The following is a 12,500-nucleotide window of genomic DNA, read 5'->3' on the forward strand; positions in this document are numbered from 1 at the left end:
GAAATAAACCTACTAGTGGCCAAGATTTCCGCAGTATCCGAGGAGGAGCCTTGAGGTAGTGCTGATTCAAGAAGATCCAGGAGAACGCGACTAGATGCTAAGATTAAATTTGACCAAGTACAGAGGTAATTAACTGAGCGTCATAGACCTTTATACTAGGTTATGCAGATGTCTGCAGACATGGCTAGACCTAGGAAATATCAAGCCATAAGTGTTACACAAACAATCGGTAGCCTATAACAATAGATCTTGCGTTGGTTGGTTAATCTGCCAAAAAGACGTGAATGAGTAGATCTGTCTATCCCTGACGAACAGTGCTCTCTGTTTCCACTAGATGGTGCAATGTGAAAACGCAAAGCCTATTATTGCATATTTTGGCAGAGGGATCTTTTTTTTCCAAACATGAAATAATGACATGGCTCAAGGTACAAGAATCGGTGTTCTTGTTCAAGTTGGGCTGTGTGAACCACCCTGAGACACATTCTAACTGCCTCACAGAGACACAGCTTAGGAGAACACTAATCATCAAAGCAGGTCATAACACCGAGCGTCCAAGCATCTGAGGGGTATTCCAGAAAGCAGGTTTACTGGCTTAACTGGGTATGTTAACACAGAGTTAGCGGTAAACCTGGGATTTCAGTTCCAGAACGCTCAAATATGATCAGGCTATGTAAGTAACTATGGTAACATAGGCTCTGAACTGAACTGGGTATGTAAACCCAGAGTAAACGGTAAACCTGGGATTTCAGTTCCAGAAAGCTCAAAAATGATCAGGCTATGTAAGTAACTATGGTAACATAGGCTCTGAACTTAACCTGGTAGGGGGTAGGTTTTGTTCAGGTTATGTTCAATTATGTTCGGTTTTTTCAGTGCATGTTCAATCATGCCGCTATTTTTACACTTGTCACACAATGGCGTTTCATTTTGACGAAGATCCGATTGACAAAGAAGCACAAAATCATGTAATATTTATGCGTGGAATTAGCCGTGAGAGGGCGATAAGACCACGACATCACATGATAGCCCATCCTTCCCAGGTAGCATTCTGACGTTGGCCCAACGTTAAATTTGGTTGGCTAGGTTGGGCTGACCTAGGCTATGCAACGTATGCCCAACGTTGGGCCAACGTTGGTGGAGTTGGCTGTGTTTGGCTGACCTATGCAACGTATGTCCAAAGTTGGGCTAAAGCAGTTCCTGCGCAACTTCATTCGTTTTCCTGGACACAAACCCACGAGGATCATTAGAGTGTAATTTCACCAACTGAGCCTCACTACTCCGCCTCTGAAAAATACGGTGCTCTTCGTTTCGCCGGTTTCACTCATGGTTTCGACTCTCAATAGATGATGCCTTTATAAGTTCGCCGTGAACGCGCACAGTTAACTCTAGGTTATCTGTTGATTGAACTAACTGGTAACCGGTGTTTTGGAACCGACAGCTCGGGTTTAGTCGCCACAGGTTCAGACAACCCAGAGGTTAAGTTTTATCTCAGTGTTTGTTAAACCTCCTTTCTGGAATACCCCTCAGGCGACAAAAGAAAACTTTGTAGAGCAGCTTATCTATGCCCCCCTCCCTCGCCAGGCGGCCAACCACCTGTACGGCTGGTGTAGGCTAGACCTATACAAAGCGTGGAAGCGTGTGTGATTGGCAGAGTGACAGAAATCGATGCACTTCCCCCAAGTAAGGCATGTTTATCCTGACCAAGCCATCAGGTTGCTGCCATACATTATGTAAGACTAAAACTGAATTAAAGTGAATTACTGATGTTGAATAGGCTATACAGTGGCCTCCACATGTATTGCTAGATAATCTCTTAGATTTACATTTAAATTTAGCCATTTAGCTAACGCTTTTATCCAAAGTGACTTACAAATATATCATTATCTTAGACATTGATTTATTAAAGATGTTCTACTTCAGTGCATGCTTCTCAGTGCATATATCCAGAGATAACCAGCTTATTGGTAGCCTGGTGTCACCACACCCATTCAATTAATTTTAATTTGTGAAGAGGGCCATTCATGATTGTTTATCATTTTCAGAAAAAGAGAACGGTGTGTGTGTGTGTGCGAATGTGAGAGAGTATGAGAAAGAAAGGGAGAGAGTAGGAGTGAGAAAGAAGGAAAGAGCGAGCATGAGAAAAAAAAGGAGAGAGAGTAGGAGAGAGAAAGAGGGAGAGAGAGAGAAAGGGAAAGAAAGACTGTTGAGCAACAAAACATGATGCAAATTTCTCACACAGAACTGAAATGCACTCCTGCACTTTTTCTCTGTTGCTAAATTCTATATATTCTACCTCCACGGTGAACTCAACTTATAACGATCAGTGCTCTGTTATAAGTCTACAAGGCCCTGTCTTTTGTTGTCTGTCCTTTCCCTTAATTGGCTGTCTTAAATTACTACCTAATAAGTAGTAATTGCACTTTATGTATAATGTGTGTGCACTAAATGTAGCCAGTCCAGTCTCAAATGTCATTTTTATATATTTTAAATGTAACACCACTGGATCCATGGTGAAACGTTGTTTCGTCTCACTATATACAATGTATATGGTTGAAATGACAATAAAACCCACTTGACTTGACTTGACTTGAAAGAGAGAGAGTATGATAAAGAAAGGGAGAGAGAGAGTAGGTGTGAGAGGAGAAGGAGAGAATCCATGTTGTGATTGATAAGTGACAGTGAGCCTGATCTCGTCTTTCACAGGACACTGTGAGTATGCAGTCAGAATTCACTCATCTTACAAGCATGTGCTACCTCTTGTCCTCTCTCTCAGTGCAATGGCAGCGATATTCTGGATAGTTTAGCAAGTCTGAGGTTGTGAAGTCTGTAAGGCTTCAAATGCCTTTCTTTTTACAAACATCTGCAAATAGTATTAACTGAAATAAGGTAACTTTGCACAGTATTTCTATTATTATACACATTCCACATCATGATTCTGCAGAAGACAACTTGTGCTGTCCGGAAGAGAAGATTCAATGACTGGAAATAAGCGAGAGGAAGAGAGATGAAAAAAAATAAATGGGACAAATTCGGTAACACTTTACGGTAAGGGTACATGAATTATCATCAATTCATGCATGAATTAATTAATGATTTATGCATTACTTCATTCCTATATATCTTATGAATAATCAGGAATTGACATGAGTTAATAGTCTCTCATTCATGACCTCATGCATGAACAACACATCAACTAAGAAACTAGAAAATGTAATTTCGAGGAAATTACCAGTGCATGAAAATATAAACATACTGTATATTAACATAAAATGGCAAACAAACTTTTATTTGGAAACAGTTGGCAGGAGTCATAGTTGATAACAACTGACAGTTGAAATGGCTAATAAACAGTTAAATAGTTGAGTAGTTTAAATAGTTAAATGATTTAATAGTGAATTATTGTAGTGAGGATATTTATTTTGAAACAGTTGTGGGCAGAGGAAATAGTAGTCTTAAGAGAGCCAGATTGTATGCTTAAAGCCTGAGACAGAGTATATTTTAAAAGTTGAATGTAGATAGTGTGATGGATGTTGATAGACAGAAAGTTGAATGGATGTTGATAGGCAGATTGTTTAATGGATGTTGATGGATAGTTTAATGGGTGGATGAGTGAATGGTTTGAAGAGGATGAATGGATAGAAAGTTGGATGGAATGTGCCTTATATCCTTGTAGAATGGAGAGACACAGAGAGTTGGCCTAGTTAAGCTGAAAGCAGTTGATACAGGTGCAATCAGTTTAACTGGCCCTTTGATGGGTCCTAGTAGTGAGCAGCTGGAAGTTGATACAGGTGCAAATCAAGTTAATTAGTCCATTGTGATGTCATAGTCTAATGCAAAGTCTATGGGGAAAAATAAGCTTGTTTTTTTATTAATATCTACAAAAGTGAAAAATACATTCCCCACGTGTCCTTTTCAAGACCTACGTTACAAAGTTTGAACGAAGTTTCTACGTTAAACGGTTAAAGCTGAATTAGACGCAGAAATTTGGTGGGAAGAAGAAGAAGAAGAAGACTTCAGATAACAGAACAGTGCATTTTCATGCACTGTAATTAGGTAAGATGGGTACATCATTATGACTTATGATTTCTAAAGTGTTGAATAATGACAATGTGTTTAGGGAACTGCAAAGTTGTGTTCAAACCAGACTTTGAGCAGTGATGACTACATTTTTGGCAGAAAAAGAAATAATCATGATCATTAATAAATAATGATTCATAATGATGTGCCCACCGTACCTAATGCTTTAGTTGATGAACTGTTCATGTATGAGGTCACAAATGACAGACTATGAACTTATGCGATTTCCTGCTGATTTATGAGAAATTAAGTAATACATGAATCATGAATTCATGAATGCATGAATTCATGATAATTCATGTACCCTTACCGTAAAGTGTTATCCCAAATTCAAATATCACGTACAACATCACAGGGATTATTAGATAGTTTGTAATGCCCCACCCTAGAAATGGCAACAAGCAAACACATGTAGACAAATACCAGGTGTGTGAAGAATAACGATTAGATTACAACAAAGCAGTAATAATAATTTAAAAAAAAAACTTGTCTGTGCTAGTATGTGTGTGTGCGTGTGAGTGAGTGGGTAAGTGAACAAGAAAGGGAGAGAACATGCGAGAGAGAAAGAGAGAAGGTGAAAGTGTATGAGAGAGGGTGAGAGAGAGAGGGAGAGGGAAAGAGAGAGAGAGAGAGAGAGAGTGAAAAATGACACCTGGCATCAAGTGATCTTTAGGCAGACTTTGAGTTGTCTAGGTGTGGCTGAGGGAGGGGCAGAGAGAGGCAGGGAGCTTTGTCCCTGCACGTCGGAGAAGTCACTCAAATGCAGCTGGGATGCTTCAGCTCATTTAACTCCTGAGAGAGAATTATTTTACGCCTCATGTACATGCAGACACACTTCTACATCCCATGCATTTTGAACATGACATTTAAAAACAATCAAAGTGGGTGGAACATGTGAGTGATATAAGGAATCTGTTTGAGGAATGTGAGCGCCAGGTTTAGACGTGTACAGGGCACACACTCACACACCACTAATAATTACCGGGATTTCTCCCTCTCTCTTTCTCTCTCTCCCTCTCTCTCTCTCCCTCTCTCCATCCTTCTCTCTGTGTCTGTCTGTCTGTGTGGAATGACTGTGGAAACACCCGTATGCAGACAAAACACACACTGAAGCAGAATCCAATGCCCTGTTTGGTGTATGAGATGTTCTACCCATATACAGACTAATGTTCTACCCATATACAGACTAGTGTTCTACTCATATACAGACTAATGTTCTACCCATATACAGACTAGTGTTCTACTCATATACAGACTAGTGTTCTACCCATATACAGACTAACGTTCTACCCATATACAGACTAGTGTTCTTCTCATATACAGATGAATGTTCTACCCATATACAGACTAATGTTCTACCCATATACAGACTAGTGTTCTACTCATATACAGACTAATGTTCTACCCATATACAGACTAGTGTTCAACTCATATACAAACTAATGTTCTACCCATATTCAGACTCATGTTCTACCTATATACAGACTCATGAGTCATGACATCTATGCACAGATCCACTCCCATGCTGGGACACTGATGAAAAACCTTGATTCTTTAAACAGGCCTATGCATCTCCAATACTGTGTATATCACAGCATATTTTGTGTGCAATACAGTAATATATTAGATTATACTTAATTGTATGCTTTACTGTAATGTGTACAATGTACTTTTAATGTTTCAGTATTAATAGTTGCTTTAAATGTTTCAGTATTAATAATGCTTTGCCACGCTGCTTTCACACAGTCCCAAGCACAACCATCCTTACATGCATATGTTTCTCTGTTCCTATACAGTAACACATAACAGTGATTCATGTGAATCTGAGTACACATTTACTTGCAATGCAACATGGATGCTCTATTGCATATGTTCCTGTATTATGTATGCTGAAGAAGGTTATCAAAGAAGACTGAAATATTAGCAGACGTGAGGGTGAGTGGAGGTAAGGGAGGTCAGTGGACTTCTGAGGTCATAGGCAGGCTCAAGGTCACGGTCACTTGAAAGAAAGAAAACCGCTGGAAACCCATATGTGCTGGTGTGCACATACACCCACACGTACACACTGAAGTTCACACACTTACTAAATCATACCCGCTCAAAACCAAACAGGCTTGTCTTGGCAGCGGGGGAATGGTTCCAGAAGACGGTAGCAGCAGAGACTTGTCTTTCCTGAAAACCCTGCTCAGAGAGAGTATGTGTTTCCTTATGTGTGTGTGTGTTGTGTTTTGATAGATAGATAGATAGAATGATAGATAGATACTTTATTGATCCCCAGGGGAAATTCAAGGTCTCAGTAGCATACAGACAACACACACACACATTCACTAACAGCAGAAAAAGTAATTAAAAGTATATAATATAAAAACACAACTAAGCAATAAGGACAGTAGAAGATAAAGAATATACAAAATATACTAAAATACAAATTATACTAACTAACACTTAATCTAAATCAATTCCAAAAACAGTATCCACATAGTGGTGATTAATCAATCAAGAGGCACTTGCAATGACTGAGGCAGGGACTAAGCCTGTGTGTGTGCATGTGTGTAGTTTGTTTATGTGGCTTTTTTATATTACATGTGTGTCTCAGTACAGTATGAATGTGTTTGTATGTATGCATGTGCGTTTATGCGTGTGTTTTTGTTATATTGGATATATGTTTGAGTTTCTGAGAGAAGTGAGAGAGAGAGAAGTGGAGAAGAGAGAGAAGTGAGAGAGAGAGAGAGAGTGTGTGTGTGTGTGTGTGTGTGTGTAAGAACATGAAAAGGTCAATCATAGGGAGTTAGCATGGGAAAAATGACTGAGCGGGTTGGTCTTGTAGATGTGGCTGAGAGCAATGCAAGTTGTGGAATGTCAGGGCTGCCACACCTAATGACCTCAGGGATTAAACAGTTGATGTGTCTGTGGTCTCTCTCTCTCTCTTTCACTCTCTGCCACTGGTATTGCCAAGGCAGTTATTATATAATACAATAAATCTGGACATATATCAATACAGTAGATTTTCATAGTAAAAATGCAATATATGATAGTATATTTGAGCATGTGTGTGTGTGTGTGTGTGTGTGTGTGTGCGTGTGCTCTTCTTTCTCTCTCTCAAATTCTCTCTCTCTCTCATTAGCTTCAGATCAGTGTTTTAGAGGCCGTTTACACGACACCGCCGGGTGGATTTTCTCTTACCGCTTTCACACCTTTAACGACTCAGGCAAGAAAAAACCTCGCGTGTAGCCTACACACAGAGGTGTAACCGGCTAAATGTGCTGTAGTGCATATGCCAGACCAGTCGATGGCGCCGCTGTGCAGAAGCTTCACGACAATTTCGCGTGAATCGCGTAGAAGAAAACATTGTTGAAACAGTTTGTTAAGCCAGAGAATGTCTAATAAGTGCTCTGGTTAAGCCGTCGCATGAAATAAGGAGACTACAGACAATTCGGTGTTCAATTCAACTGTTAAACTAATAAAGTTAATTTTCAAGGTATGTGACTGCTATGTGAAATTTAAAATACTTAGCCTACGCATTGCATTAGGTCTGAGCACCACTGGAGAAAACACTAACATGCAGTAAGCTAATGTTTAACTAAGTTAAGCTAACGTGTGCTTCTAACTTAGCCACTAAAGGCTGATAGGCTACATTGTGCACATAAATCATGACGGGGGAAAGAAAAACATTTTAATATGATAAATAAATGGTTTGGTTTGTTTTGACAAGCAACATGTCAGGTCGACTGCCGTGGCTATGTCGTCATAAAGTTGCCGGCTTCGCACCTACAGGCGTCTACACAGCGAAAGTTAGCCGGCGGTTTCAAAAGTTCCCACTTCGGAAGCCGGTTTCAAAAGCTATCGGTTTCAGTCTCCTAAACTGCCGGCGTCGTGTACATGCAAGGCGTAACCGTTAACAAAACCTCACCGGTTTAACAAAAACCGGCGTCGTGTGCACGGCCCCTAAGTGGATAGGACAACTTCAGGCATGGTGGGGATTGTGTGTCAGTGTGTGTGTGTGTGTGTGTGCCTGTGTGTATCCCATTGGTTCTTAACTGGTCTGGCTTTGAGACCCACAATTTCCCATGTTCATTAAAGGAGAATTCCGGTGTGATATTGACCTAAAGTGTGTTGAAACATGATACCGAGTGTGAACGTATGTCTCATAGCTCTCGGCTTGTCCCCTGCACTCAGAAATCTGGCGCTAGTTAGCCGATGCTACCAGTTTTTCGATGGGGTGCCTCGAGCATCGGCCTAGCCATGCAAATAAATCACTGTTTTACACCATTTACAAGGCTCAAAGTAGCTCCACACTTCATTGGTATACTTCCAAGGGCCTTGACATTTAAAACGAGACATTGAGAACTTTGAAAAAGCGCTGTAGTTTATTTACAAGACGATTTATACAGACAGTACCTTCAGGAAGTTTACCATTCGCTGCCATCTTGAATTTAGTCACAATAAGTCGAGCGATGAGTAGCCTACGAATGAACAGGTATGATAAGGGATCAGATTCCAAAAATAATTCTGTGGAAATGCATGGATTCCAGTTGCTTCCAGTAGCAGCAATTAATGCATTGTTTTAACCTATTTCTTTTGTGGGGGGCTGATGTCATTGTCATAATGGAGGCTGCAAAACCTGAAGCAGCTAGACTGTTTATCTCTCATATCTCATAAACATCTCATAAACTCATAATTCTCCTATTTTCACCGGGGGAAAAATGGCTAGTAGAAATTCTGATTGATTCTGATTCACATTGGCTGGTGATCAAAAAAGTTAATTTAGAACCCTGACTGTAATAATAATATGTTTTATTTGTAATACACTTTACATTCCAGGGTGTTTGTGTGTCTGTGAGATTTTGCTTAATTGGATGTCGTTCTCTCGTCTGAATGGCTGCATGGTCATCTCACTTTGGGCCGTTTCTGTGTGCTCCCAGATCCTGCTGGAATTCTGGTTATGGTGGTGTGTGATGTGCTTGTCTGTTTGTGCGTGGGTGTGTGTGTGTGTGTGCGTGTGTGTGTGTGTGTGTGTGTGTTCTATTGCTGTCTGGCCTCGGCAAGATAAGAATGATTACAAAGTTATTTCTGAACAGATGAGCAGTTCTCACAGACTTAATACAATTCCTTTAGACTCCCGACTCCCTTTCGGCTGTTGGCCCCTCTACAAACCACAGACACACACACACACACACACACACTGGTCTTCTGTCTACATACTTCTCAGGGTTGCCCCCAGGCTAAGGGGTGTGAAGTTGAAAAAAAAAAAAAAAAAACTATTAAACGTTTTACGGATTGAAGCGGGCCAGGGGTGTGGTCTTTGGCAAAGGCAGAACTGCGATCCTTCCGTGTTTTTATTTCTGCCGTCGGACCTCATACGGAGGGGAGGAGGTCGGGACGCTCTCGCGTAGGTCTCATTAGAGCATTGCTTCAATATCGCTTCGCTGTCACTGACTATGGATTCACTGCTGCGGACATAGCTTGCTGTTTACGTAATTATTTTTTCTAGTCCATGTTTGTCTTGGCCACGTGAAATCACAGCTAGCAAGGATGAGTTTATACGGGTCACAACGAGCACTGAATATCAGTCGGAGAGACTCCCGGACCGACCTCACGGGAGGCGGATATCCATACGCTCGGAGCGAAATGGTCGGGGGAAATGGATATGCTCAAGAATATGTGGAGGGCTACTATACTTACACCAAAGGGTCTGGAAGTGGCGTACAGAGGTGGGTACTGTGAAGACTTAATATATGACAAATATATGTCTAAGCCTTCTTCATTTAGCCTACCTGATTACCGTGCTCACCTTGACTCACGGTGTAGAAAAGAGAAAGTTAAACTTTGAAAGCCGTTGTGCGCTTATCCAATGACAAGCACAACCACCAGCTTGTTTGTTTTTAATGTTATGAAACCATCTTAATCTCAACGAGGGTGACTAGTGTGTTATTGACATTTTCAGCATTCTTGAACAACAGTAAATTGTAGCTTACATGTGTGGGTATGCTCCTCGCTTTGCAGGAGATAAATCATTTTTAACTGCAAGCATCTGCTTAGATGAGTTGGAGACTCGCATAGCGTCTACACACGCACACACATGCATAATACAACTCATTTACATGAGGCTACCTTTCCTGCCTGGGCACTCGAAAACTCTGTAACTTGAAAATATGCGCAGACTCTAAGCAGAACATTCTTAACCCCATCCACTAAAACTCATAATCCGTCAGAGCACACAGACGTATGTTTATTGTTTTTTAAAAGTTTCACAGAGAATTGGTGCCCTGGAGGCTTTTTGTTTTCAAAATTAGGCTATTATACTCTTCAAAATTATAATCTCCTATTATTTCATTGTTACTGTAATCTTGGCTTTACTGAAAATGAGGACTACCCTCAATGAACCTCCGAGAATAAATAAAAGTTGAATAAATAAATGAATTAATTAATTTTAAAATCCATCAGGACCTTGCATAACTATCAGGTGCATGTTTGAGATTTAAGATAATAGAGGTTTATATGTCACTATCCTTTAATAAATTGATTATGAGTTTTTTTGTAACACCTTCAGGAAGACATTAGAAATAGGGCTTTATTATACTTTTAAAACACACAATCGGGAGACACATGACTGTTAGAAACTATGTAGGCTAATTTATTTTTATAGATACCTTTGTTAACCAAGAGTCTGTAATCACTTTGAAACACTGTCAGGGTAATGCCATGCCTGCCAACATCCAGTGCTGAAATAATGCAATGAGACAGATAACGGAGATGAATGTTCAGGCCAGGCCATGTAGGATTAGAAATACTGACTTGTTCTGATGGCCAGAATGCCAACTTCATAAGAAATTATTTTCAAAATGTGTTCAACTATTCTATTCGGACAGTAGGATGAAAACATTAGTATACAAATCACACCGTGCATGCAAGACATGGAAGCTGGATCATTTTTAAAAATAATGGTATTATCTAGCAGGCTGATTGTATGGCCACAGTGTACGGCAATGTAGATCCTGCCATCACCATTAAATCCCTAAAGAGAGGAGGTGTTTATTCCAACCAAACAAGAACAAATCTAATGGCTTTGAATGAGTGAAATTAGGGTGTGGTCCTGTTTGGTAAACCTGCAGCAGTAGCAACAATCTTGGCACATTTCAAAAATCAAAGAGAGTCAGCTCCTCTCCCCCAGTGGAGAACAGAGTGATTGTTTATCAAATTACCCTGCAGGTGAAGAGATTAGTCACTGAGCCCAAGAGCTGGGGGCTTGGGGCTGCGAGGTGGAGGACCTGCTAACGGCTTCATTAGCCTCTGGCACAGAACTGAGAGGCAGGCGGCTATGAGGAGGGGAGGGAGAGGAGGTGGAGGTGGGAGAGAGAGTGAGATGGGAGTTAATTTATGATTCAGGAACAGGAGGATTAAGTGTGTAGTTCCATCTGTGGGTGGGGATCATGTGGAGTACAATGGTGTGGTGGTTCTCGCTATTCTACACTGGAAGGACTGGTCACTGTGAAATTAGGCAGAGAGGGGATGTGTGTGTGTGTGGGGGGGGGGGGGGGGGGAAGAAGCAATAAACCACCACCACACACATACACATACCAAAAGCAAAAACAAAACCAGCAAAGCACAACAAAATAGACGACAAAATAAACAAAATAGGCCAAAGAAAAGCAAAACAAAAACAAAAAAGCAAATAGATAAAAACACATTTATCAATCAAGCGAGTCGTGTGTGTGTGTGAGAAAGTGGTGAAGGAAGTGAGTGAGAAAGAGAGAGATAAAGAAAGTGAAAGACAGAGGTTGTTTCAGGAAAGTGAAACCTAAACAAAATTAAATAAAGGAGAAAAGTCTCCAGACCAAGACACTCTTAAAATGAAAATGTATTTACTGACTGGATGTGTCTTTAATGGACAGATGAAATTATGTTCCCATGTAATGGCATTTTTTGAACTCTAAACATTTGGTCCCATGATGCACTTCTGTGGTCAGGTCGAGCTCGCTCGCCGAACCACACCAGAGGGCCATGCTCCTGCAGGACCAGTGTCAGGATGCACTGCAGCGGGCCGAGATGCTGCTGCAGGCTGTGAGTACCTACTGAAACACACACTCACACACATACACACAAATACACACACACATGCACACACATGCACACACTCGCGCACACACACACATGCACAAACACACATACACATATGCACGCACACACAAACACACTCTCTGTCTTCCTTTAATTCTGTCCCCATTCTGTCCACTACTGTCCAACACTCTCCACAACTCGCTGTGCATGTCAGGCAACAAGGCAAATCAATCTGACTTTAGTCAATTGGGCGTGAGAAACATGACTTTCTTTCTAAGAGAACACAAACCAAACAGAGTGATAAGGTGTCAACACACCCTGCAGTGTAGATGAGCCCCTGGCTTATAATGATGCAAATGAAATGTAAA

General features: G+C 40.8%; 1 protein-coding gene across 1 annotated transcript in view; it reads left to right on the top strand.

The window, feature by feature from the left end:
• Positions 1-9,400: 9,400 nt before the first annotated feature.
• LOC121677597 (desmoplakin-like) overlaps positions 9,401-12,500 on the top strand; it is a 22,402-nt gene continuing 19,302 nt past the window's right edge. Inside the window, exons 1-2 of the mRNA XM_042056408.1 lie at positions 9,401-9,785; positions 12,042-12,135. Of these exons, the coding sequence (XP_041912342.1) occupies positions 9,607-9,785; positions 12,042-12,135 (273 nt within the window). The 5' untranslated portion in view covers positions 9,401-9,606. The remainder of the gene's footprint in view (positions 9,786-12,041; positions 12,136-12,500) is intronic.

Source organism: Alosa sapidissima, chromosome 12 (assembly GCF_018492685.1).
Source record: "Alosa sapidissima isolate fAloSap1 chromosome 12, fAloSap1.pri, whole genome shotgun sequence".
Taxonomy (NCBI): domain Eukaryota; kingdom Metazoa; phylum Chordata; class Actinopteri; order Clupeiformes; family Clupeidae; genus Alosa; species Alosa sapidissima.